Raw genomic sequence first — 27,073 nt, 5'->3', positions numbered from 1 at the left:
CCTGTGACCTCTATAGCTTTGAACCTTGACCTTTCAGTTAGGGGCATGGATAAGATGGGAGTGTAAAAGAAGAGAAACAAAGGTGATTGAGACATATTGTAGTTTATAGCCTTTACTGAGAGGCACCTCATGTCTATGCTGTCACTCTCGCTCTCGCTTTCTCTCTCTCTCTTGTTGGCTTGGCTCTCATCCATCCCCACTCTGTTCCTCTCCGTCTAGTTCTGTGGCGACATCATGGGGGAGTGTGATGCCCTCCTGCCCCTGGCGGAGGCGTGTGGAGATGCCGCCCTCCTGGAGGTGCGCTGTAGCTTCGTGGAGGTGTGTGCCTGGGTCACGTCTGCCATCCTGGGCCGTGTGGAGGAACGGGCAGGGGAGGTGCCCTCTGCCGCCCCCTTGAAGAACCTGATTGCTCTGCTGGGCACCAGTATGTACATCCACCAACGGCTGTGTCACTACGAGGCCCAACTCAGAGAGACTAACACCACCGCAGCCAGAGTGTGAGTCTGTTTAGACTGCGTGTGCGAGTTTGTATACTGTGTGCGTGCGTGCATATGTGTGCACGTGTACCTCTGTTTGTTTCCACACACAAGAGCATAATAGTTGTATTAAACACCACCCACTCCCCTTGTTCAACAGTCCACCTTCCAACTCCCTTCTCAGTTACATAATCACTACAACCCTGTGTCATGGGCAGGGTTGGGTAGGTTACTTTCTAAATGTAATCCGTTACAGTTACTAGTTACCTGTCTAGAATTGTAATCAGTAATGTAACTTTTGGGGTACCCAAACTCAGTAACGTAATCTGATTACGTTCAGTTACTTTTAGATTACTTCCCCCTTAAGAGGCTTTAGAAGAAGACAAAAATGTATGTTGCCAATTGAACGACATCTATTGCAGGATAAATCAATGTTAAAGTTTACATAGCTGGCCATATATGGATGTTCAATTTTACTTCATGGTTTGGTTATGTGGGCTCCCGAGTGGTGCAGCGGTCTAAGGCACTGCATCTCAGTGCAAGAGGTGCTTTCTACTACATATAATACGATTAAATTATTACTTTACATTAAAAATCAAAGTCTGTCAGAATTCCAGTCTTTCCAATACATTATACCCTTTGATCTTCAAGAATAGGACTTGGAAATATGGAAGTATAGATTAGCCAAATTGTTTTACCTGAGCATGACCCCAAAACGAAAGACCTATTTGCCAGCCCTACTCTGTTGTTTATGATTGTGTTGTCATGAAGGACTGATTGGGCTCATTGATTCGAGTTGAAAAATAAATTCTGCACTCATGGAATGGCATGGCTTTGAGCACTACTGAAAAGTGCTATTTACATGTGAAAAATGAATGCCATATGCTGCATTTGCTATAGGCCTTTTGTTAACCTTTTTGTTGGTGACACTTTGATATCTTGATCATTTGCAGCTGTTTAAAGGGCAAATCCACGGATGAAACAATAACAAAATGGTCGCCCAGCCTCTCTTTTGGTAAAAAGATGAGGGATATGCCTGGAGGAATATAACCACTCTCAGATGAATAGACAGAGCTATGGATGCAAGGACTGGCCATCCGTTATATAAAAAGTATAGTTTTAACCATGTTACATTTACAATGTATACAAACATTGGCGTTAAACAAGCTTATATTTTGGGTTCTCATGGAGTGTGACAGTTGAACTAAGCTTATGAGGCATTTACAAGTTATATTCTTCAAGAATCTATGGATATATCCATTGATATATAGTCCACAAATGTATGTAGTAACTACAGATTTCCCCTTTAAGTCTATCCAAAGTGTACGAGTTTGTGCATGTGTCCATTAGGCCTATGGATTTTAATTTTATCAGCATGAATTAGATTGAGCAATAAAAGCCCCATTTTTATTCCGTAGGCTGGGATCCGCATTATGCAGCTGTTGCAAGAATGTATTTTTCACTGGCTGTAACTGGCTTCAAAAACAATGATTGATAGGCAGCTTAAACTGCTTGAATTCAACCACTATTGGGTTCAAATACACATTTAGATTTGTGATCAGCCATCCACAACAACCACAATCTGTAAGGCGCAAATAGCTAAATGAGAGTGCAGCAGTGTGATTCACATCAAGGCGCTTCGTAGATATCAATAATAAGTGATATCTGTATCACCGTAGACTACACCACTACTGTCATCCTTACCTCCYAGCGTTTATTCAAGTTGGATKATTTTGGATGCCGACAGCAGTCGCACCATTGGAAGACATAGCTTGGACTGTAGCCTCCAAAAGCCTATTCCTSCTCTTTCCCCGCGATCCATCAAACYCATTTGGTGTGTCATCATAGTGGTCTCTGACTTGTGGTCAGACTCGCTCAGGTGGAACAAACGTCAACTTGCACCTTTTTTCAATGCTGATTTGAATGTCATTGAGAAAACAGAGAAGTGCCAATGATTTTTTGTGGTTGAAAACATCCTTTCTGAATTTAAAAGTAATCCTCAAAGTAATCATCTAGTTTTTCTAAAGTACCTGTAATCCGATTACAATATTTTTGCTGCTAACATAACGGATTACAGTTACCATTTTTTGTAATCCCTTACATGTTACGGATTACATGTAATCTGTTACTCCCCAACCCTGGTCATAGCTAAAAGAAAACTGCACCTTCATGACAACAAAGATTTAAAACAAGCAGAAAGCCATAAAAAGCCAGGGGGTTCACCAGACATATTTTCCAAAATATTCTGGGGGATTTATTGATGTCCAGTGTAGTTTCTCAGCCAAGGGAGATTGTCAGAGCACTGCCAAAGGTAGTAAAACTCTGTAATTGAGTTGTAAAGAATCTGCATATCTGTGTGCGAGCGATGGCCTGACTGCACCGTCCGTTCGTCTGTCTGGTGGAATGGAGGAGATGTGTTGGTTGGAAAACAGATGTTGCCTCACAAACTGAGCCAAAGGTTAAAGGCAGAGGAGAGGGAGAAGGCTACAGAGAGCCTGTGTGGCCTAGCGCTGACAGAGAGGGCTGGGGAGCAAGATGGAGAGAGTTTGGAGAGAAGGGGGTGGGCTGTTTGAAGGGGGAGGGGCTAAGAGAGAAGGAAGGGAGGGAAATGATGGAGTGGTTCTAATCACAGCCATTTGTGAATACATCTAGCAGATTTATTTACCTCCTAGTACCCCTTTGGCCACTGCACTCCACGTATCCCTCCTCAAAGTGCCCTGCTTGCCCATGTGCCCAACCTCTTCCCTCACGCCCCCCACCTTCATCTGCCCTGTGGCCCCTCACCCCCTATTCTCTTGAACTGACCCCTCCCCTCCCTGACCCCCTTCCCCTTTCTTTGGCCCCTGTGCAATCCTGTTAAATGGTATTCCTGTATGTGTGTTGTTTGTGGCCCTGCAGCACCATGACACTGCTGCCCATCCAGAGGTACCAGGATGTGACGGAGCGCCTGAGAGAGCAGCTGGCCAGCTACTGTGTCCAGGTGTGCACCAGCACTATCCTGCAAGACGCAGAGAGCCACCACTGGGCTGACCCCAAACCCTTCTACGAGGTGAGCTAGACCACAATTACTGCATGGTACTCTACTGTAGCAAGCGTTTCGATAATGCTCTCTGTGCTAATTGAGATTCTCTGCAAGTATTTGTCAGCAAGAGAGAGCAATGGAGTCTTGTAGTGTTTTTTTGTGTGTGTTGTGTGTCTATTCAAAAAGAAAAAATGTTGTCGCTACAACTATGAAGAGCTCTCTCTCTTTAGATATATTCCCAAAATGCACTCTTTGCGTTATTAGCACCCCCTTCGCCTCCCGCCCCCAAACTCAGGGCTCCACTCTCAGCTCTCCCAGCACATCTGGGGCTCCTGTGCTTCCCTGAGGGCTGGTGGGATCGAGGCGTCTGCACTGTGACCATCTGGAAACAGGGCTGCTGGAGCCCCTGTCCAAACTATACCTATGCCCCCTAAACCAACCCAGAACCCCCTCCCTCCCTCGCCCACTCCCTCCCTCTCCCTCCATTCCCGGTCACTGAGGTCAGACAGGCCTGCTGTGTGCAGGTGTGTTTTCCTCTGTCTGTCCTGGATCCTGGAGCTCAGGGGAGGCAGCTTAGCTCTTCCGGCCCAGACCCAGCACCAAGACCCAGAACCTGGCCAGGCCCAGCCACAGACAAGTCTCAGCCACACGTGCACTTCCTCTTGGTCCTGGTACAGATTGTAATTCAGGGGGGTCTGTTGGGTCCAGAGGCAGAGGATGGAGTCTTAATCCCGGACGTATGGTCATGCTCTCTGTCCAGAGACAATCCCTAAATGATTGGCTTGGGGGAGGAGGGGGAAGAGGGGGTTGAGATCATTACTAGATGTCGAACATGTTGTTAATAATCTCTCTTTGGTCACAACACCAACTTTTAGGACTGTTTCCCCCCCCTTGTCTGAAAGCAATTAGAGACAGGAAACCAGCCTCTCTCATTATGTCTCTCTCTCTCTCTCTCTCTCTTCTTCTCTCTCTCTCTCTCGCTCTCCACTCTCCTGTCTCTCTCTCTCTCTCCATTCTCCTCTCTCTCTGTGCTTTCTTTTGCAACATTCTTTGACCCGATGTAACCCATTCATCTTTCTGTCATCTAATTTCAGTGTTGTTGTGGTGGGTGTGTGGGTGGTGTGTGTGTTGTGTGTGTGTGTGTGTGTGTGTGTGTGTGTGTGTGTGTGTGTGTGTGTTGTGTGTGTGCTGTCGTTGTGCGTGTGTGCGTGTGTGTGTGAGGTAACATCTGTTGTGTTTAGTGATATTCCAGACTTTCCCCTTGTCTGTGATGCTTCCACAGATCAGGGCATGAAACAGTCTTTAGTCACATAGGGACAGGAGCCCAGTGCAGAGTGCAGGTGGTGTGACCATGGGCCTTCTATGTGTTGACAGCACTGTCTCTCTCTCTCCTCTCTCTCTCTCTCTCTCTCTCTTCTCTCTCTCATCTCTCTCTCTCTCTCTCTCTCTCTATCTCTCTCTCTCTCTCTCTCTCTCTCTCTCTCTCTCTCTCTCTTCTCTGTCTCTGTCTCTCTCTTTCTCTCTCTTTCTCTCCTCTTTCTCTTCTCTCTCTCTCTGCTTCTTCTCTCTCTTTCTCTCTCTTTCTCTCTCTTTCCTTCTCTCTCTCTCTCTCTCTCTTTCTTTCTCTCTCTCTTTCTCTCTCTTTCTCTCTCTCTCTCTCCTCTTTTCTCTTTTCCTATCCTCTTTTCTCTCCTCCTTCTTACTCTTCTCTCCTCTCTCTCTCCTCATATCTCTCTCATCCCTCTTTCTCGCGCTCGCTCCACGTGTTCTCCAAATCTATCTACCATATCATCTCCCATTTCTATCATCTCGCTCCCCCCCACCCTCTCTCTCTCTCTCTCCCTCTCTCTCTCTCTCTAGGGTATAGTGTTCATTCTCAGTGCAGATTGCACTACTTCCTGACTGGGCTGCGTACTGACCTGTGGTTGGCTGTGCCGGGCTCTGTGGGCGGACGTGCTGGCTCAGGTGACCAGTAGAAGTCTGCAGGTTCTGTGCTGCAGAGGTACTCCAGGGCACGGCCTCCTACAAGAGGCACCTGCAGATCAGGTACAGTATGTATGAGCTGGGCTTCCCCACACACACGCGCAATATGCATACGGAAACACACACAGACAAACATGCATACTACACTCATATACACACACATTATTGTTAGTGTTGTTGGTGTTCGTGTAGTTTTTTTTATTGTATGTTTTAGTGCTGTTGTGTTGTTTGTGTTGTTAGTATTGTAATAGTGTTAGTATTGCTAGTAGTGTTAGTGTTGTAGTGTTGTTTGCATTGTTAGATATGTAGTAGTGTTAGTATTGCTAGTATTGCTAGTGGTGTTTAGCAGTGCGGTCGTGTTGCTAGTATTGTTAGTATTGCTCGTATTGTTAGTGGTTAGTAGTTCTATTGTTTGTGTTTGTTGTTAGTTGTTAGTGCTGTTAGTTTAGTGGTTTAGTATGCTAGTTGTTAGATCTGTTAGTAGTGTAGTATTGTTGTCGTGCTTAGTATTGTTAGTGGTGATTGATTGGTATAGTGGTGAGTATGTTAGTGTGTTAGTATTGTAGTATTAGTGGTTGTATTCTTGTAAGTGTTGAGAAGTGTTAGTATTTCTATAGCTAGTGGTTAGTAGTGTTAGTATTGCAAGTGTTGTTGCATTGTAGTATTGCTTGTCGTGTTAGTATTGTTAGTATTAGTTAGATGTCCGTGTTGTTTGTGGGTGGTATGGTTGTATATATTGTTATGTGTGGTATTGTTTTGTGATGTTGTATGTTAGTAGCGTTATTGTTAGTGTATAGTTGTTTAGTAGTGTCAGTATTGCTAGTATGTTAGTATTGTCAGTGTGTTTGTAGTGTTATGTTGTTAGTAGTGTGTGTGGTGTTAGTGGTGTTATTATTGTTAGTGCTGTTAGTTTTGTTAGTAAGTCAGTATTGTTAGTATTGTTGGTTTGTTGGGGTGCAGTATTGTTGCAGTGTTGTATCTTGTAGTGGTATAGTATGTTGGTCGTGTTAGTATTGTTAGTTGGCAGTTTGTTAGTAGTTTAGTATGTTAGTGGTGTTAGTATTTTAGTATGTTAGACGTGTTATTGTTGGTCGTGTTAGTATTGTTAGTGTGCCAGTTGTTAGTAGTGGTAGTATTGTAGTGGTTAGTATTGTTAGTATAGTGGTTGTATTATTGTAAGGTGTTAGTAGTTAGTATTGTTGTGGCGGTTAGTTTTTAGTAGTGTAACAGTGTTAGTTTGTAGTGGTTGTTAGCATTTCTCTAGTGTTAGGTGCTAGTATTGATTGTGTTGTATGTTGTTATGATGTAGTATGCTAGTGATGTTAGTATTGGTAGTAGTTAGTATTGCTAGTATTGCTAGTGGTGTTAGCATGTCGGTGTTCTAGATTGTTAGTATTCTAGTAGTGTTAGTGGTGTCTGTGGTGTAGTATTTCTTAGTGTCTAGTGGTTAGTATGTCTGTGTTTAGTGTGCTAGTTGTTGTATGTCAGTGTGTTAGTAGTTGTGTAGTATGTAGTGTGTCGTGTGCTAGTGTGTTAGATAGTGTCTTGGTGTTAGTATGTAGTTGTTAGGAGTGCTATGTGTGTTCAGTAGTGTCTAGTAGGTGTTAGTAGTGCTATTGTTCTAGTTAGTAGTGCTGTGGTGTTAGTGTAGCTAGTGGTGTTAGTAGTTAGTGGTGTTAGTAGTGCTGTGGTGTTAGTAGGTGCTAGATGGTTTACGTAAGTGCTAGTGGTGTTAGTAGTGCTAGTGGTGTTAGTAGTGCTAGTGGTGTTAGTAGTGTCTGTGGTAGTAGTGCTAGTGGTGTTAGTAGTGCTAGTGGTGTAGTTGCTAGTGGTGTTTAGTGTCTGTGGTGTTGATAATGTAGTGGCTGTTAGTAGTGCTAGTGTTTAGTAGTGCTAGTGTGTTAGTAGTGCTAGTGGTGTGTTAGTAGTGTCTGTGGTGTTAGTAGTGCTAGTGGTGTTAGTAGTGCTATGGTGTAGCTAGTGTCAGTGGTGTTATTAGTGTCTTGGTAGTATTTCATGTAGTGGTGTTTATGTCTAGTGTTAGTAGTGCAGGTGTGTTAGTAGTGTCTGTGGGTTTGTGCGTGGTGTTAGTAGTGCTAGTGGTGTTAGATGTGCAGTGGTGTAGTAGTGTCTGTGTGTTAGTAGTGCTAGTGTGTTGTAGTGCTAGTGGTGTATGAGTGTCTGTGGTGTTAGTAGTGTTAGTAGTGCTAGTGTGTCTTTGTAGTGTTCTGTGTGTTAGTATGCTAGTGGTGTTAGTAGTGCTAGTGGTGTTAGTAGTGCTAGTGGTGTTAGTAGTGCTAGTGTGTAGTTAGTGGTAGTGGTGTTGTAGTGCTAGTGTGTTAGTATTGTTAGTTTTGTTGGTATTGATAGTGGTTTAGTATTGCTCGTATGTAGTGGGTTAGTAGTGCTAGTGTTGTAGTGCTAGTGGTGTTAGTAGTGCTAGTGGTGTTAGTATGTTAGTGGTGTCTTGGTGTAGTATTGTTAGTAGTGCTAGTGTTTTGTAGTGCTAGTGGTGTTAGTATTGTTAGTAGTCTATGTGTAGTAGTCTAGTGTGTTAGTAGTGCTAGTGGTGTTTTAGTATGTTAGTGGTGTCTGTGGTGTTTAGTATTGTTAGTAGTGCTAGTGGTGTTGAGTTTTTATTAGGTGTGTGTCTGGTGGTTTAGTAGTTCTGTGGTTTAGTAGTGCTAGTGGTTGTAGTGGCTAGTGGTGTTAGTAGCAGTGTGTGTTAGTATTGTTAGTTTTGTTGGTATTGATAGTGGTGTTAGTATTGCTCGTATTGTTAGTGGGGTTAGTATTGTTACTATTGTTAGTGTTGTTTGTGGTGTTAGTATTGTTAGTGCTGTTAGTATTGTTAGTGGTGTTAATATTGCTAGTATTGTTAGACTTGTTAGTATTGTGGTCGTGTTAGTATTGTTAGTGTGTGCCAGTATTGTTAGTAGTGGTTTGTATTGTTAGTGGTGTTAGTATGTTTAGTATTAGTGGTTGTATTATTGATATGTTGTTAGTAGTGTTAGTATTGTTTGTGGCGTTAGTATTGTTATAGTGTTAGAAGTGTTAGTATTGTTAGTGGTGTCAGCATTGCTCGTAGTGTTAGTGGTGCTAGTATTGTTAGTGGTGTTAGTAGTGTTAGTATTGTTCGAGACAGTAGTATTGGTAGTAGTGTTAGTGGTGTTAGTATTGTTGGTAGTGTTGGTAGTGTTAGCATTGTTAGTGTTGTTAGCAGTGTTAGTATTGTTAGCAGTGTTAGTATTGGTAGTGTTGTTAGTATTGTTAGTGGTGTTAGTAGTGTTAGCGGTGTTAGTGTTGTTAGTATTGTTGGCGGTGTTGGTATTGTTAGAAGTATTAGCGCTGTTAGTATTGTTGGTGTTGTTAATAGTGATAGTATTGTTAGTGTTGTTAGTAGTGTTAGTGTTGTTTGTGTTGCTAGTATTGTTTGTGATGTTGGTGTTGTTAGTGTTGTTAGTGGTTTTTGTGTTGTTAGTATTGTTTGTGCTGTTGTTGTTGTTGGTGTTGATCGTGTTGTTAGTGTTGTTAGTGTTGTTGTTTGTGCTGTTGGTGTTGAGCGCGTTGTTAGTATTGTTATTGTTGTTAGTGTTGTTGTTTGTGCTGTTGGTGTTGTTGGCGTTGATCGCGTTGTTAGTATTGTTATTGTTGTTAGTATTGTTTGTGCTGGTGGTGTTGTTCGTGTTGTTGTTTGTGGTGTTGGTGTTGTTGGTTTTGTTGATGTTGTTAGTGTTGTAGTGTTAGGGTTAGGCTCAGTTCCATATTGTACCTCTTGGGCTTGACGTGGGGGCCTGAACGCTTCATTAACACATACTAAACACACCCTGAACACATGTGAGGCCTTCAGTCCACAACTGCCTCCCATCACCGCTGACGGATGACAGGGTGCAGGTCGTCCATGAATTAGTGTTGGGAGAGAGGGCTTGTGTGCTTGTGTGTGGGTGTGTGTGCGTGTGTGCTTACACTGTGTTACATACAGGCTTCCCAAAGAGAGAGAGGAAGTGTAGGGTTCCTCTGTCTATCTCTGCTCCAACTCACAACCCTCACATGATTACACTAAGACACACTTAGGAATGCTGTCCGTCTAACTTAGAACGGTGATGACAGATTTGGCTCCCGTGAAGAAATAGTCCAATAAAAGCCCTACAACCAATTGAGGAAACAGATTTACTGGTTTTTGGACATGAAAGAAGCCATTTTTTTTTTTACATAGTAGAGCGAAGGCCTCAGGCCCGTAACTGTCCTGTCATAAACTCAGCAGGAGGTTTCATCTGGCTCGCCAACCATGTTGTCATGTCATGATGTTATGCCTGATGAGAGTAAGGGATGCTCTGTGTAGTGTCTAACCCCTTCTCCCCCCCCCCCCCCCCCCCGGTGTGACATCACGGTGGTGCTGCTGTGTGTGGAGCAGCTCATGTGGAGTGTGTGTGAGCGGCCCGAGGCGCTGGCGCAGTCAGAGCCGTCGGTGGCGGGCTGCGTCTGGGTCGCCTCAATCCACAGCCTGTGTGACCAGCTCCTGACCACGCTGGTCATCGTGACCGCACCCCTGCCTCAGCTCTACTGGTACAGACACAGCCTCTGACATCTGATCTCTCACACCGGCCGCACTAGCCAATCAGCTGTAGCGCATACTGTCTGCCTTTCACCGACTTCAAACCTCTGGGAACTGTCGTCATTTAAACAACCGCTTAGTCCCAGGGTTTCACTCTGACATCATAAACCTATATTAATGTACATTACTGCAGCATGGTAAGATTAACCTGGCTTTGTTGTAACAGACCACTCTTTATGCAGGGTGTCATACCGCGACACCATCAGTTCAACCACCATTTGCTGTAGGACGCTGAGTGTACAAAACATTAGGAACACCTGCTCCTTCCATGACATAGACTGAACAGGTGAATCCAGGTGAAAGCTATGATCCCTTATTGATGTCACCTGTTAAATCCACTTCAATCGGCGTAGATGAAGGGGACCGGTTGGTGTCAAGAACTGCAACGCTGCTGGGTTTTTCCACGCAGAAGAGTTTCCCGTGTGCATCGGGAATGGTCCACCACCCAAAGGACATCCAGCCAACTTGACACAACTGTGGGAAGCATTGGAGTCAAACATGGGCCAGCAACCTTGTGGGAACGCTTTCGAACACATTGTAGAGTCCACGCCCCGGCGAATTGAGGCGGTTCTGAGGTCCATACACAGTCACGGCGTAGGCAAAGGACACATAGAGCTGATATGCTGTATTCTGATGGCTATGTGTTATATCCCTCAGGACTTTCCAGTACAGACCTGGAGAGGGCTCTGCGCCAGCTCTGGCACATTCCCCAGGCAGCCCTGGCATACACTGGCTCAGTGCCATCCACCCTGGCCTGTTCACCCAGCAGGCAGCACGGTACGTAACATACGCCCACTCGCACAAACTCTTACACGCAGAGAGTACACCCACCACGGTCCAAGGACCTTATGTCAAGCGCCATATGTGTGCTGAGTTAGGGCCGTATACTCTGCAGATATAGCTCTGCTAGGGCGTCGTCTTCGCGAGGGCCCCCAGTCTTCCCCAGGGACCGTAATACAACACAGATGCCGTTAAAGAAGTCGAGGTGGGAATCAATAGTGCTGCTACACACACTGTGTTTATGTTAATGGCTGCTGAGGGGGGGGGGGTTCACTGAGGGTGTGAACAGAGACGACTGTTTCGGAGTGGGAAGAGGGGTGGGTTGTGTGCGTGCATGCGTTCGTGTTTGGGGGTTTGGGGAGGAATGACTTTTCTGACCTGAGAAGGTGCACTCAGTCACTCTCCGCCCTCGCCCCGTACTGCCCCCACCCCTCACCACCCTTACTCTTGGGTGATGTCATCGCAGGCTTAGAGAGTGGCAAAATCACCCCCCCCCCCCCCCCCCCCCTCCAACCTCTGCCATACTCCCTGAGAGTTGAAATGAGTTTATGTTTATGACCTTCTTTATTTTCCTCATGTTCAGCGATGGCAGGGTGCCTTGCTGTGCTGTGGTTCCCTGGCCAAATCCACAGGTCCTTCCATGGCTGGGCCCGGTAACCAGACCTTCCCTCAGCTCAGCTCCTCACATAAACAGACTGCGATGATTATTAAGTAAAACAACAATAAAAACACAAAGCACGTCGATAAATCAAGCAGCATTATGGCCAATCAAAAGTGTGGTGCTCTCTGTTTTGACACTGGAAGCCGACCCTGTGCTGTAGCCGGTCAGATTTATCACAGCAGTTAAGGGAGGATCTCTCCTGGATTTGCAGCCCGAGTGACATCATAAATTGCGCCGTCGGGTTAAGGCATAGTGTTCCTCACTCAAGCAGCAGGGTGCACCACGCTCTCGCTTTTTGGCTGGAACGGGATGGCTAACTTTCCCTCCCCCTTCCTCCGCCTACTTTCTCTTGCCCTTTATCAGGTTTTTATTGAGACGTATACAACACACGCCCGTGCACACTCACACATTCACACACATGCACAGTCACACGCAAACTCCAAGGGACACGCCTCATTACACCCAGCTGGCTGCAGCCTCATGGTTCTACAAAATACATAGAGAGTTATGCTGTATATTTATGTATGTATTTGGCTTCTCCCCAAATGTTCATTTGCTTTGAGCTGGCCAAGATTAAATGTAATTCCTTCCTGGTGCACACTCTAAGTAAGCGAGCATGAAGGCATTTGCGGACTAATCTGGTAGGGGAGGAACTGACATTCAAGGAAGTTGCTATATCATAACAGGATATTTGCGGTTCACGGATGTGCGTCCTCCCTTGTCTGATTGGACTGCTTTCTATCATTCTAGTTACCCGACGCTGCAGATCTGTCACTGTTGTTGTGTGTTGTTTCTCCCGCCGCCGTTTCTCCTGTCCGTCTGTCCGCCTGTCCTGTGACTGTCCCGGTTGAAGGGAGGGCCTGGCGGGCGAAGCGGCCTCCGAGTGCCAGCTGAGGCTGCTGACCTCTGACCCAAGATGCAGTCCCAGATTGCTGCTGACCGCCATCCTGCACAGAGACTGTCACCTGCTGCGAGTCCTCCTGGAACACTCCCGTAAGACAACACACTCTGATGGAAATGCTCTAACAACCCGCTCGTCCGACTGAGTTTTCTGAGATGTTATGTTGTTGTTTTGTTGGTGGCACAAACTCTTCGTTCTCCCAAATATGATATATATTTTTTATTCATGTGTTAGATCTTTATTAGGCAAAGTGAAACCAAAGACAAGCCCTCCCTTCCCAGAGGCCCATGGGTAGGATAGTGTCCACTTTGGTTATGATACCTTTAAAATGTAATCTGTGCCCAGGGCCCCAATGGAACTAATCACATTCACGCAGTGCCTGAACATCTTTGGATGTGGCCCATTTGTTTTATGGAGTTCTCATCATCCTCCTCATCATCATCGGGGCCTTCATCATCCTGACTAAATCAATAGAGAGCCGTAATAAACACCCAACAGGGCTAACCTGAGCTCACACACTGACCTTTAAAACATCTCCTTCTCCTCTCTCCACATTGGGAAAGTGTAACCTTTAAAGACTGTTGTGCACTTGCACATTAATTCACATTAAAGCGACCTCATTAATAACAACGCCGGCTAGCTAGCGTCGCCCGGGCCTGCACTGCACCGCCGTAAATCAACATCGCCACCACACCGAACTCTACCTCGGAGACCGGCTAATTAAGAGGAACCAGACAAACCCGGCCATCCTCCTCGTCCCAACTCTCAGCAGCCACTGCTGCCTTAACTGCTCTCTGATAGGTGGGTCTGTCCTCTCGCGCAGCAGCGCCAGCAGGCCGGGCAGGGGTTTCTGCTACGCTAGGTCCTCTCTGTAAATGAGCAGCTTTATACACAGGACTGTTTTATTATCATCACACACTGTGTCTGCTTCCAATTACAGACGAGAGAGAGAGAGAGGAGAGAGGAGAGAGAGGAGAGAGAGAGAGAGAGAGGAGAGAGAGAGAGAGAGAGAGAGAGAGAGAGAGAGAGAAAAAGGGGAAGAAAGGGAAGAAAAGAAAGAGAGAGAGAGAGAGAGAGAGAGAGAGAGAGAGAGAGAGAGAGAGAGAGAGAGAGAGAGAGAGAGAGAGAGAGAGAGAGACTCCTCAGAGATGGAACGGTAGTCTATCTATCATAACTCATCTCCGGTTCCATAATGGGATAATTATTAAAAGGTGTCTAGTTAACCCGCCATGCTCTTCAGCACCCCAAGTGGAAATGAATATAAGTCCCCCCTTTCCCCTCGACGGTGGGCATGGCGCTATCACCACGCGCCCTCTCCTTAAGGACCAATTACCAGGCCGACAGACTACAAGGCGGCGGCATTATCCACATAATGCAGTGTAATAGAGTGATTGTAGGTCAAAGGATGTTTGACCACTTTTTTTTGTGCCACGTCGGGAGAAAAAAACCCAGAAAGGAAATCAATTCCCATCAGTGGTTGAGCGGCGATGGGCTTCCTGGCTTCTTATTAAGCCGGGTGATATTAGGGCCCCTGCGTCCCTTAATGCGGCAGGTAATTTAGGCCTGTCATTTTAAAACAGTCCAACATTTGTCAAGGGGGAACGCAAACAGCTCCCTGCCTTCCATCAAAGGGCCCGCTCATTGAGTGTTGCGTTGCATTCGGCCTCCTATTCAAATACCTGTCATCTCCCACAAAAACAGACTGACGGACGGCCTCTGGACCTGTGCCACGGAAGGAACACAGATGATCCCCCTCCCCCTCGGCCCCTACCCCCACCTCCCACCCCCAACCCTCACCACACCATGCCTGCAGCGACCCCCACAAGGACATCCTGGCAGAATGTGTTCTTACTTATTTCCTGCCTTCCGTCTACTAGATATTCATCCACAAGAGGCTTGGGGATTCAGTTGTTTTTGTATAGTTTCACTAAAGATGTGTGGGTGTGTATTTTCTATGCCAATAGTTATTTTGTTACCTTTCGTTGGCGTGTCCCAGTTTGGACAGCCTTGACAGCCTTGAGATATTTTCTCGCTTGACGCGTTTGATATTGCTTTATTTCCACCTCTCCTCAGCCCCCACCTCAAAGGTGCAGCTGGGGAATGTTCTGTATCATGACGGCTAAGGTTGAAATGGAAGGTTAGCAGTGCACGGCCGTATATTGCAGCTGAAGAGACCCCATTCAAAACTGACTCACACTCCCAAACGTGTTTGAATGCTTGGGTTTCACTTATAGTCCTTGGCATTTTATGTGTGTCTGTCACTTCAACTTTTCCTAAAAGAGGACTATATTTTCAGATTTCTGCATGGAGGAGGAGGCAGATGCTGATGCTGTGTCTCCTGTGAAGAGCGATGCTGGAGATGAGTTTATGGAGGCTATGTACAACGTGCTCAGCTCTCTGAACAATTTCCCCAAAGCCCTGACTCTGGCCCTGGAGACTTACTTTGACAGAGGACACTTATGGGACTATCTATACAGCCTGGCAGGTATTCAAACCTCATTGTTGATATACAGAACCTGTATTTTACACTGGAGTGCACTGTACTGTAGGCACTCGAGAGCACACAATGCAGGATGCAGACTGCGTTTCCAAAGAAAAGCACTGAAGAAACCTACAGTTGAAGTCGGAAGTTTACATACACTTACGTTGGAGTCCTTAAAACTTGTTTTTCAACCACTCCACAAATTTCTTGTTAACAAACTATAGTTTTGGCAAGTCGTTTTTGTGCATGACACAAATAATTTTCCCAACAATTGTTTACAGACATATTATTTCACAGTGTCACAATTCCAGTGGGTCAGAAGTTTACATACTAGTGTACACTAAGTTGACTGTCCCTTAAAACAGCTTAGAAAATTCCAGAAAATTATGTCATGGCTTTAGAAGCTTCTGAGAGGTTAATTGACATCATTTGAGTCAATTGGGGGTGTACCTGTGGATGTATTTCAAGGCCTGCCTTCAAAATCAATGCCTCTTTGCTTGACATCATGGGAAAATAAAAAGAAATCAGCCAAGACCTCAGAAAACAAATTGTAGATCTCCACAAGTCTGGTTCATCCTTGGGAGCATTTTCCAAATGCCTGAAGGTACCACGTTCATCTGTACAAACAATAGTACGCAAGTATAAACACCATGGGACCACTCAGCCGTCATACCGCTCAGGAAGGAGACGCGTTCGGTCTCCTAGAGATGAACGTACTTTGGTGCGAAAAGTGCAAATCAATCCCAGAACAACAGCAAAGGACTTTGTGAAGATGTGAAGATGCTGGAGGAAACAGGTACAAAAGTATCTTATCCACAGTAAAACGAGTACTATATTGATAACCTGAAATGCCGCTCAGCAAGGAAGAAGCCACTGCTCCAAAATTGCCATAAAAAAAGCCAGACTACGGTTTTCAACTGCACATGGGTACAAAGATCGTACTTTTTGGAGAAATGTCCTCTGGTCTGATGAAACAAAAATAGAACTGTTTGGCCATAATAACCATCGTTATGTTTGGAGGAAAAAGGGGGAGGCTTGCAAACTGAAGAACACCATCCCAACCGTGAGCACGGGGGTAGCAGCATCCTGTTGTGGGGTGCTTTGCTGCAGGAGGGACTGGTGCACTTCACAAAATAGATGGCAACATGAGGAAGGAGAATTATGTGGATAACATCTCAAGACATCAGTCAGGAAGTTAAAGCTTGGTTGCAAATGGGTCTTCCAAATGGACAATGACCCCAAGCATAATTCCAAAGTTGTTGCAAAATGGCTTAAAGACAGCAAAGTCAAGGTTTTGGAGTGGCCATCACAAAGCCCTGACCTCAATCCTATAGAAAATGTGTGGGCAGAACTGAAAGAGCGTGTGCAAGCAAGGAGGCCTACAAACCTGACGCTGTTACACCAGCTCTGTCAGGAGGAATATGCCAAAATTCACCCAACTTATTGTGGGAAGCTTGTGGAAGGCTACCCGAAACGGTTGACCCAAGTTAAACAATTTAAAGGAAATGCTATTAAATACTAATTGGGTGTATGTACATTTCTGACCCACTGGGAATGTGATGAAAGAAATAAAAGCTGAAATAAATCATTCTCTCTACTATTATTCTGACATTTCACATTCTTAAAATAAAGTGGTGATCCTAACTAACTTAAAACAGGGAATTTTTCCAAGGAGTAAATGTCGGAATTGTGAAAAACGGAGTTTACATGTATTTGGCTAAGGTGTAAGTAAACGTTTGACTTCAACTGTATGTCCTACTTTGTCATGGTCCCTGATGTTCAGATCTGGATCCAAATATATCAGTTTTGGGAAATAGACAACTTGAGCTGCAATTGATTTAGTTTGACTGGTACATGGTCCAATGGAATAGTCCAAAAGTACAAACCCAAGCTAAATTATACACACCTAACATAAACTATATGAATCTATGAGATGTCTATTTGACCACCGTCAGGTTCAAATCAACGTATAGGTTAACGCTATTAGCAGTTATGTGGCCGTGTGTGAGTGCGTGTGTGCATGCGTGCTAGTGTGTGTGCATGCCCATTGGTAAACACTGTCGTCACCATTCTAACGAATCACCACGTCCGAAGTGGGCTTTTTATCGGAATGGATTCGAGGCCCAGTACAAATAATCCTAAACTGCAGCGCAAACCCTCCTTAACTGGCTCTCTGGTGACTGTTTACGTGTTGTCATTTCCATTACGAAACATAGAAAAAGTCCGCTCAACATCAGCTCATCCTGTCGAGCTAATCGTACTACTAATCGTTCAGTGCTCAATAACACAGACTGCAATTATCCCTGACACGTTTCCTTTTCTCTGGCGAAGCTTTGATTTTGGGTTTAATCAGGGCTCCTGTGGAGTCCCAGCTCCTTTTGCCATCGTTTTTTTCTCCATCACATGCGAGAGGTAATTATTGTTGCATAAATTAGGGTGATTGGATAGGAGGTTGGAAGGGGAGAAGGAGAGAAGACAGTGGTGGATTCACTCCTGTAGTCTCAATGTCACCCAGTGCGCTCTCTCTCTCTCTCTCTCTCTCTTCTCTCTCTCTCTTCGTCTCTCTTCTCTCTCTCTCTCTCTCTCTCTCTCTCTCTCTCTCTCTCTCTCTCTCTCTCTCTCTCTCTCTCTCTCTCTCTCTCTCTGTCTCTCTCTTTCTCTCATCTTCTCTCTTTCTGTGTGTCTCCTGCTATCGTTGGCTTAATTGCTGCTCTGGGATGCACCTCCCAACTGAGATGGTGTGTAATTGAATTTTGGGGCACAGGAGTTCCCCGAACCAAACTATCGATCTCTCTGGGAACTTCTCTACTGTGCCGCGTGTTCTTTACTGTCTGTAATGTCCCATGACTTAACGATCAGCTCGAGCTGGTTCAAGTCTTATGTGTTGAAGTAGTCAGTGATTATACAAGTGCTGAGTTGTGAACAGGGTTTGAATATGGGGTGACTTTTGACAAATGGGTTGAGGTTTTGGAGACAGAGGTCTTGCTTTACCATGTAGCAGACCTATATCACGTCGTGGTTTTTTTTCTTCTACTTTCTGTTTTGAAGGGATGGAGAGTTATAGATGGTAGGATTCCCCTGGGACTTCAATGCATTCCAGTCCTGCCACTGTACTAAATCTCTCTGATGTAGCTCTTTGTTTTACTGCTAGTGCCGCGGTAACGTTATGAGTGCCGTACAGCTGCACACTGTTGCTGATCTGGTACTGATATGTACAGGGTATTGAAGGCCAAAACGTTGAAAGGACTGACTTCGGCAAAGCTGGTATCCACCTTAATGCCCACCTGGCTTTGATACAGAATACCTCTCTTCTCCTGGTAGTGGGTTTCAAACACTTCTCGGCACCAAAAGATTTACAGTTACAACGTTCGGCTTTTTCAATCTGTTGTTCTGTTTTCAGTTTTTCACCCTCAAATAATCTTTCTCTCCTTGGCACTGAAATTGTGATTTATAAATCGGTGATTGACAGAGTTTTCTCACCTGATTTCCCAGGTTTCGATAAGTTGCTGATTTAAATACGATTGATAAGCATTAGCCAATTTAGAAGAAGAACTCTCTGGAACACTCGGAACGACTACTCTTCATCTGTCATGAAAGTGATTGCTGACCCTGTCCTGTCCTGGCTTGTCCTAGATTCAGTGCGGCCTGTCCCCGTGGTGATCAGCTTTATCCGGGGAGTGGTCAACCAGCCTGTCCACTGCCTTCTGGGCCATCTGGTCACCATGGTACTGGCTTGGCAGGCCTCTGAGGAGCCCTGTTCCCCCCTGCTCAGACGGGACGTCCCAGACAACATCCTCACTAAAGTCCCCAAGGAGTGGAGCTATAGCATTCAGACACCCAAGGGGAGGGAATCAGCTAAGAGTACGTACTGGCACCACTGTCTCACTTTGAGCTGGATTATTGTGTGGACCAAATTCCAGAGATGACAAAAATGTATGTTTGCATTGCATCTCTTCTTGTAATACACCGGAACCAAATTGATTATCCATTAGCTAAATTAACATATTTATTTCATGCTCAGTATTGTCTGAAACACTTTGTTTCCTGACCCCTGGTTTGTCTCTCCTGTCTGTTCAGGTGTGGTGAATCTGGTCCTCCAGGCTCTCTCCTTCATCTACACTAACCTGCCCTCGGCCGTGGCTTCCCTCCCCCTGCCAGTACGCTTCCTCTTCCACACCGCAGAGAAACACCTTTCCCAGCATGCTCGGCAGCTGCGCTCCACAGGCCTTCTCCTCTGGGCCCTCCTTAGCTGTCTCTGCCAGTGCCTGGAGGACCCCAACTCACTGGAGCTGCTGTGCGGCTTGCCTTTGGACCGGGGAGCCAAGGAGAGACTGGCCCTGCTGTCAGAGTGCCTCCAGGGGACCATGGGCCAGGGCCAGCAGAAGGGTGTGCCCAAGCCCACTGTGCACAAGGTACTGCAGGCTCTGGAGGAGAGGAAGCCCAAGTGGTGCTCCATGCAGCTGCAGAAGGCCCGCAAGCTCTGCTCCGAGAGGTGAGAGGTCAACCTAACTTAATCCTAACCTAACTGTAATCCTAACCAAACCTAATTTATCCTGCGGAAGGACAGCAAGCTCTGCTCCAAGAGGTGAGATGTCAACTGTGTGGACAAACACTGAGCTGCAGTCAATCCGTTTCTCTTTTTATAGTCTTCAGGATGTGTCGAACATAGCAGTGTCCATTCAGGACTTATTACAACAAAAGAGATGATCATTGGTCACGTTAGCTTTGATATTGAATCTGCAAAGTATCTTCCAATACATAATGCTGTTGAATGATCAATCTGCCGTTTGTGGGAGGAGATTGGTTGAGGCAGATTATATAAAAGCATGCGCCATGAGAGAGAACCACATGACCTGCAACTGAAGTCAACACTTCCATAAATTCCTGTTGACCTGCAAGGGAAGTGTTTGGTCCCCGCTATGTTTTGTGTTTATGTTTTGTGTTTACTTATAATTACGATCGGATGACTACAGCTCACGGTGGCGTGGAAAACACTTTTCATCAGGCTCAATGTAACACTGTAGACGGATAAGGGCCCCTATTCAGGGACATACACAGATAGGGATCTAGGGGTGCCTTTTTGCCCTCCGATGAGAAAAGTGCCCTTTCAGATTGGTGGCATTTCTTAAAGGGGCATTCTGCAATTCGAAGAACAGCAAAACCGACACCACACCACTGTTTTGGCAGACAGATGAGGGATGGGTTGGAGATATGTTGCCACTCTCAAATTCTCAGACGGAGCTATGGATGCCAGGGCTGACCATCCATGGGATCAAAATGACAGTTTTAACCGACGAAATGACGTTGCCACGAGCAACACCGCATATATTGTGCTGCTGCCATGTTGTGTTGCTACCATGTTGTGTTGCTTCCATGTTGTTGTCATGTTCTGTTGCTACCATGCCCTGTTGTCATGTGTTACTGCCATGCTATGTTGTTGTCTTAGGTCTCTCTTTATGTTGTGTTGTGTTGTCTCTCTTGTCGTGATGTGTGTTCTGTCCTATATTTAGATATCTTTTTTAATCCCAGCCCCCGTCCCCGCAGGAGGCCTTTTGCCTTTTGGTAGGCCGTCATTGCAAATAAGAATTTGTTCTTAACCCTCCTGTTGTGTTCGTTTCACGTTAATTAATTCTGTGTTGCCGGGCCAAAATGACCACCCCATTATAGCTGATTCTAAATCCATAATAATGCATATATTATCACCTAACGTTGTGTTAGATCTTTTTATCAACTTCAGTTGTTGTGAACATTACAGGTTTTGAACTTCTGTTTGCTATTTATGGCCTGTAGGCCTCATTGACCTGAGCTCATACAACTCGTTTTTGAGTTTAAAAAAAAGCATAATGTATGGATTATTTAGACTATAACAAATACTCAGATGAAACACATTGTACTATTTATCACAGACTACTTTATGTCAAAGTTGAACAAAAACTCTCTCCTCCTCACCAGTGTCATGATCAAAGATATGATCAAGAGCCTCACATACAGTATATCGTTTGGTCATTGTGCTGCCACAGAATGAATTGTGAGCAAGGCCTCAAAAAAGCTTTTACATACGAGAGCTGCAAGAATAGTTCTTATTGAAACAATGTTGTGGTTGTTTGTGAGAATGCCAACAGGTCTGGTTCCCGTGGGATAAAGATTCTATTGGGGAAAGGTTCCTGTGGGGGTTGCCAAGAAGGGGAGTGAGGTGTGTGTGTGTGCTCAAACACACATGCATGTGGGGGTCTGGGAGAGGAAGTGTGTCCATGTGATGAATGGGCATGTGCCTGAACTCAATTTTATACACTAATTGTAGTCTCACCCATTAATTTCTAATGACCGGTCATTTCTGACCGGGAACACCACAGGTGTACAAAAGTTAAATAAAACACCTAAAATGTAATGAAAATCATCAACATTTATTTTGTGTGTTCAGATGCCCTGTGTGGACAAAGTCATGGAACCTTAAGACAATCAGATTTAAATGAACTACTTTTTTTTCAGAGAGAAAACGTATAAACCGGTCCAATTGGACACACAGCAGGATGGTTAACTGATTTGCCTAGTTAAATAAAGGTTAAATAAAATTAAAAAGTGTTTCAGTCTGATTCATGGTGTATTCAGCCAAATTGCATTCATGTATTTGTGATAGAATGATTTAATGAGTAGTATGCTATTCAGATATGTTCTTTAATTCAGTGTGTGCACCAACCCTGATGGATTGCATCATCAGTTGCAAACATTTTTCAAGGGAATGAACAAGATCAATGTATTCTGAGACACGATATTTATCGTAAATGATGGACATTCTACAGTCTGAATGGAAAACAAAATAAGGCAATGGGAAATTGGGTTTGAGTTTGGCTCATACTGTCTGCCCTTTGACCCCGAGCTTGGTGACTTATTCCCAGAACCTGCACCTCTGACCGCTCGAGACCAACGAGCAGAAAAGTCTGGACACATTTATCCTCGTTAAAAATTATTTAGCCGTCCGGGTAACGGAACCACACAAACACAGCGGCTCGCAGAAAGAAAGAGAGAGGGAGAGAGAAAGACGGAGAACAGATTAGCGCAAGTGTTCCAGGAAATGGCCTGCTCCTAGTGACAGGAACAAGGGGTGGTGGAAGTCGGAAAAAAACGGAGAAGAGGGGCAAAATGGGAGGGGAAAAAGCGAAAGAGTGATTATGTATCACCTGTCGGAGCCATTCTCTGAGATCATTACTATTCATTAAAATAACCTTCACTGGGAAGTGAAGCCTGGGTTGTAAACAATCAGTTTACAGTGGCATCAGCGGGAGGGAAGGGGGGGCTCGCCAGTCCAAAAACAACCCCCCACCGCCGCAACCTATCCTCACACACACTCCACCACCCCCACCCCCCCCTCCAACTTGTCTTTGTAAAGTAATTTGTAGAGGAGAAGATTATTGTTCTCCATCATGGTGACCCTGACTGGCCTGACGGGATGAATACACAGATGAAGATGAATGCAGTTATTCCTTGGCGGAGGTCTGCCTCTTTCAGGGCACATTGGCCCTAATGACATGATTGATAGGCTGTCCTAAATCCAGAGAGGCCCTCATTAATCACCCCGCTGACTGAATCCAATCATCTGCTTCACCTGCACAGTGATGGACAGGAAAGGATACAGCGCAGGTGCTGACACGGACCCGCTAGCGGGAGAAGGAAGGGCCTCGCCCACCTCTCTCAATGTCACATCCGCCAAAAGCTGCCTGACAGGCGACAATGTTTCTGCCACCTTATAATTACAAAAAGAAGAGAGGGAGAGAATGCGAAAGGGAGAAAAACAATGACAGGAAGTCCATCCGGACGGAGGAGAGCGGTTGACGGACGGCGAGCGTCGTGGAAATGGCGAGGAACATAGGAAGGGCAGGGAAATGACTCGGGCCGCTGCTAGGGTAAGGTGCTTGTGTGTGTGTGTGTGTAGATATTGCGCACGCAAGCACACGCGCTCACACACACGGTGAAATCATTTATACTACATCACAGCTCTATCAATTCCAGGCCTTTATGTTTTGAAACCCCTCCGTCTGAAGAATCTGATAGAATAGAACTATATAGAACTATGAGAACTATGTATCTATACTTTACGTTCACTTTCAATACACATCTCAATGCTGCAGAAAGAGATCCACACAAATGGTTTTAAAAAGGCCTGTAATTGAAACATTCGATGAAAAGTGGGAACAATAGTGCTGCTAGAAAATAAAAGCCTTGTTTTTAAAGCGTAAAGCTTTCATATAATAGGCCTATACCTTGATGCGTTCAAGTGCGGTCACAACAGAATAAAGTGTGGCCATGTATTTGGAGCTCTTTGGCTAAATCCCTCAAAGCTAGCAGATAGATATTCCTGGTAACTGTGGCTTTTTTTGTTTCCCCTGCCTCCTTCTTTCTCTCTTTGTATCTCACCTCTCACTCTTTCACCCCCCCCCCTCTCTCTATATCTCTCTCTCCCTCTCTCAGTGCGTTTGAGTGGGGCGAGAGTGGTGTTACACAGGAGGGGGGCGGCGGTGTGGCTGAGGCGACTGAGCAGAAAATAGGGCTGATACTCCTGGAGATTTGCCACAAACCAGGTGGCTCCGAGTACCTGAGGCAAATCTATCATATCATCCAAGTCAACGAGGTAAGGAAGGACTCCCTCTCCCCCGCAATTTGGTGGTCACTGGCCTGGGGCCGGCGTCTGCTCTGGGGGGGGAAGCGGTAGGGGGAGAGGGTGAAACTGTGGGGGGTTACCGCTGGATCCGCCTGCTGCCTGGCTGAGGACAGGAAGACCCGACTCTGACACCATCACACGGTAGTATCCACTGACCTCCCTGGAACTTATATGTAGGACAGGTGAGTGATGGAGCTGGAGAGATGGAGAGAGGGATGAAGGAAAGGGGTGAGGGGGTGGGATTAGGACAGAAGTCTAAAGATCCTCAAATATCTTCTTGGTTATTGTCCTTTGTCTTATGGTGGCTGTACGCAAATATAATGTAATTTGTCAATATTGTAACCGATAGCAGCAAATCCACTTATACCACAATTAAAATCTCTTCAACTCATCCTTCTTCCACTACTCTCAGCCTCAGTGAGTGGTAGAGGGATGTTGTTTGTAGCCAGGAGATGGCGAGGCCCAAACATGTTCCAAAGTACCCCCTACTAGTAGCCTCCTCTACCCAGACAAGGTCAAGGCAAGGATGGCCAGGTCAGGATGGACGGCTGGGCTGGAGTGTGCTGGGGGGGGGGGGGGTGACAGGCTGACTGATGTGTGTGCAGTGGATCCACACTGGTGTGCCTCTGTTCACACCCCACTCCCCCACCACCGCACCAAGCCTCTTCCTCCACCTGCAAAACCATACCAGAGGCTACACTGTAGAAATGAGGGTAGAAAGTAAGCTCCTACCGCGAAATAGTTATCTCTGTGTCTGGATGTCTATACATATCCTCATCCTCTGCCATTGTCCTGTATCTCTGTTTCTATTTCTAATGAGGTCTGATTCATTTCTACTTTTGTTGGGCCAATCAATCAGGGAATACACAGAGAGAGAGAGGGGGAGAGAGAGAGGGAGAGAGGGAGAGAGAGAGGGAGAGAGAGAGAAAGAGAGAGAGAGAGAGAGAGCACATGATGTTCAGACGGAGAGAGAGACCATTCCAATGTCCATTACTGGATGTCTGGACCTATATCTGAAACTGATTAGTTTCTACTTCTGTTGGGCCAATCAAACAGGGAATAGGTGGAAGGAGAGCATCCCAGTGTCCATTATGTCTGGGTCTGTACTTTTTTAAATCAGAGATGTACTAATTAAAATGGCAAAGATATAATAGGAATAGTGCTAAATGACCTTCCAGATAATTGTCTTTGAAGACAGCTGTACTTGCCCCTGTGTTCTTGAAAAAGTGTAAACTCTCTGACCTCTCTCTCTCTCTCTCCCCCTCCCTCCATCCTCCTGTTCTGTGTGTTTCTCCAGCCACTGTTGAGGTCCAAGCTGTGTGTGTCCAGTGACCCCCCAATTGACTCTCCTCAGACAGTGACCTTTGACCTGGGAACAGACCGCCCTGGTCACCCCTCACCCCGGTTCAACCCCCTCCACCAGTTTGACCACATCGGCAGCAACAAGTTTGACCAGGTGGGTCCTCTGTCCATTCTTCTTATCTTTTTGATACCATTGTTTCAATTGAAAGCTATAGTTAAGCAATAAGGCACGGGTGGGGGGGTGGGGGTGGTGGTATAGGGCCAATATACCACGGCTAAGGGCTGTTCTTAAGCACGACGCAACAGGGAGGGCCTGGATAAAGCCCTTAGTATATTGGTATATTGGCCATATACCACAAACACCTGAGGTGCCTTATTGCCATTATAAACTGGTTACAAACATAATTAGAACAGTAAAAATGTTTTGTTATACCCGTGGTATACCATGGCTTTCAGCCAATCAGCATGCCGGGCTCAAACCACCCAGTTTATAATTGTCTTTCTCACACAACGCAAGATTTTTGATCAACTCAAATGTCACATCTAAGAACTTGAAAGTATTCTGTAAATCTTGAATTCAGTATTTTTTTAATAGCTATTATAATGTTTTTCTGAATGTGTGTGTGTGTGTGTGTGCATGGACAAGTAACTGCCAAAATAATGGAAACACAATGAGGAATACAAAGTATATTGAAAGCAATTGCTTCTACACAAGTGTGGTTCCTGAGTTAAGTCAGAATGACTGCTTATTAGCTTGATGGGGGGCCCAGCGAGACCCAGCGGTTCTATTGTTAAGCAATTAACATCCCATCATGCTTAGGATCATTTACAAAAGTGCTGGGCAGGCCATTTTTTTGGGCAAACCATAGCTATGCCCTCATTGGATGGCAATGCCTCTATCCACAGGTCACGAGTGGTCATTGAATGATCAAGACCATATGCCATGGCCATCTCAGTTACCAGATCTCAACCCAACTGAACACTTCTGGGAGATTCTGGAGCGGCGCCTGAGACAGAGATTGTCCACCACCATCAACAAAACCGCCAAATGATGGAATTGTCTGTGGAAGAATAGTGTCACATCCCTCCAATAGAGTTCCAGAGACTTGTAGAATCTATGCCAAGGTGCATTGAAGCTGTTCTGGCCTGTGGTGGCCCATCGCCATATTATGCTGCTGATCCATTATTTTAGCAGTTACCTGTATGTGTCTTTAAATTTGGGTCAAGGCCACTAAAGTTGTGTTGTGGAATGAGGAGTACTGAGTACAGTGACCACCTCAGAAGCTATTTGGAGATTTCACTATTCTCCATAGGTCTTTCTCTCTCTCTCTCTCTTTCTCTTCGTCTCTCTCTCTGCTCTCTGCTCTCGTCTTCTCTGTCTCCTACTCTTATTCTTGAGCGTCTCTTCTTGTTGTTTCGTCTTCTCTTCTTCTCTCTCTCATCTCTCCTCTCCTCTCCTCCCGTCCCTCTCTCTCTCTCTCTCAGAGCAGAATTTAGTATGTGAAGGAGTCCAAGAAACATTAAAAGGTGAATGAGAAGAGGAATTTTCTACCTTTTTATTTTTAAGCGACTTTTAAATTGTAGCTCTTAAGGCTTTGAGCTGAAGCCCATTACCCAAACGTTCTCCCCTAATTCGCATCAACGTCAAGTTAAAATGTCTGATATTGTAGGAGCTACAGGTAGTTTGGTTCAATGTGAGATAACTTCTCTGTCATGGGACCAACACAGGATATATAAAAACAATAAAAAGTCCCATATTTTCCAGGTCATTTTGCTGTTGTGCTCTTTGGGATGCATTGATGCTGTTGGATCCTTCTAAAAGACCTGCGTTGTGCTTTTGTTCTTCAGAGCAGACACACTATAATACCTCTGGCTCTCTGTTTTCTCTCGTTATCAGAGGAGGCTGCATAGCTTTGCATAGAAACAGCCTATTAAGAGAATGATTAAAATGCTTCTCCGCTTTAGGTGCTGTGTTGTTTGTCAATCAAATGGAGGGAGGAGAGAAAAAAGCCAGATCCATCAATGCACGTCTGAGGGAGGAAGGGGGGGGGGGGGGGGGGGGGGGGGTGGAGGGAAGGGTGCAGCAGTACGTTCCTCCTTTTTGTCAATTAACTCAGACATTGGGAGTAAGTAGTGAATTATTGGGCATTCAAAGCAATCGGAATTTAATTTGCCTTTCCGACAAAGTGCTGTTC

General features: G+C 45.4%; 1 protein-coding gene across 1 annotated transcript in view; it reads left to right on the top strand.

Moving 5' to 3' along the window:
• Positions 1 to 27,073, top strand: part of kiaa0825 (KIAA0825 ortholog) — a 164,536-nt gene that overhangs the window by 41,627 nt on the left and 95,836 nt on the right. Inside the window, 16 exon segments of the mRNA XM_070437110.1 lie at positions 220 to 497; positions 3,375 to 3,525; positions 3,623 to 3,631; positions 5,366 to 5,385; positions 5,387 to 5,446; positions 5,448 to 5,490; positions 5,493 to 5,517; positions 5,520 to 5,551; positions 9,866 to 10,047; positions 10,754 to 10,873; positions 12,391 to 12,530; positions 14,735 to 14,923; positions 18,554 to 18,781; positions 18,998 to 19,412; positions 23,387 to 23,546; positions 24,874 to 25,032. Of these exon segments, the coding sequence (XP_070293211.1) occupies positions 220 to 497; positions 3,375 to 3,525; positions 3,623 to 3,631; positions 5,366 to 5,385; positions 5,387 to 5,446; positions 5,448 to 5,490; positions 5,493 to 5,517; positions 5,520 to 5,551; positions 9,866 to 10,047; positions 10,754 to 10,873; positions 12,391 to 12,530; positions 14,735 to 14,923; positions 18,554 to 18,781; positions 18,998 to 19,412; positions 23,387 to 23,546; positions 24,874 to 25,032 (2,211 nt within the window).

Source organism: Salvelinus sp. IW2-2015, linkage group LG33 (genome assembly GCF_002910315.2).
Source record: "Salvelinus sp. IW2-2015 linkage group LG33, ASM291031v2, whole genome shotgun sequence".
In the NCBI taxonomy this organism is placed as follows: Eukaryota; Metazoa; Chordata; class Actinopteri; order Salmoniformes; family Salmonidae; genus Salvelinus; species Salvelinus sp. IW2-2015.
This window is presented reverse-complemented; position numbering and strand designations above follow the sequence as displayed.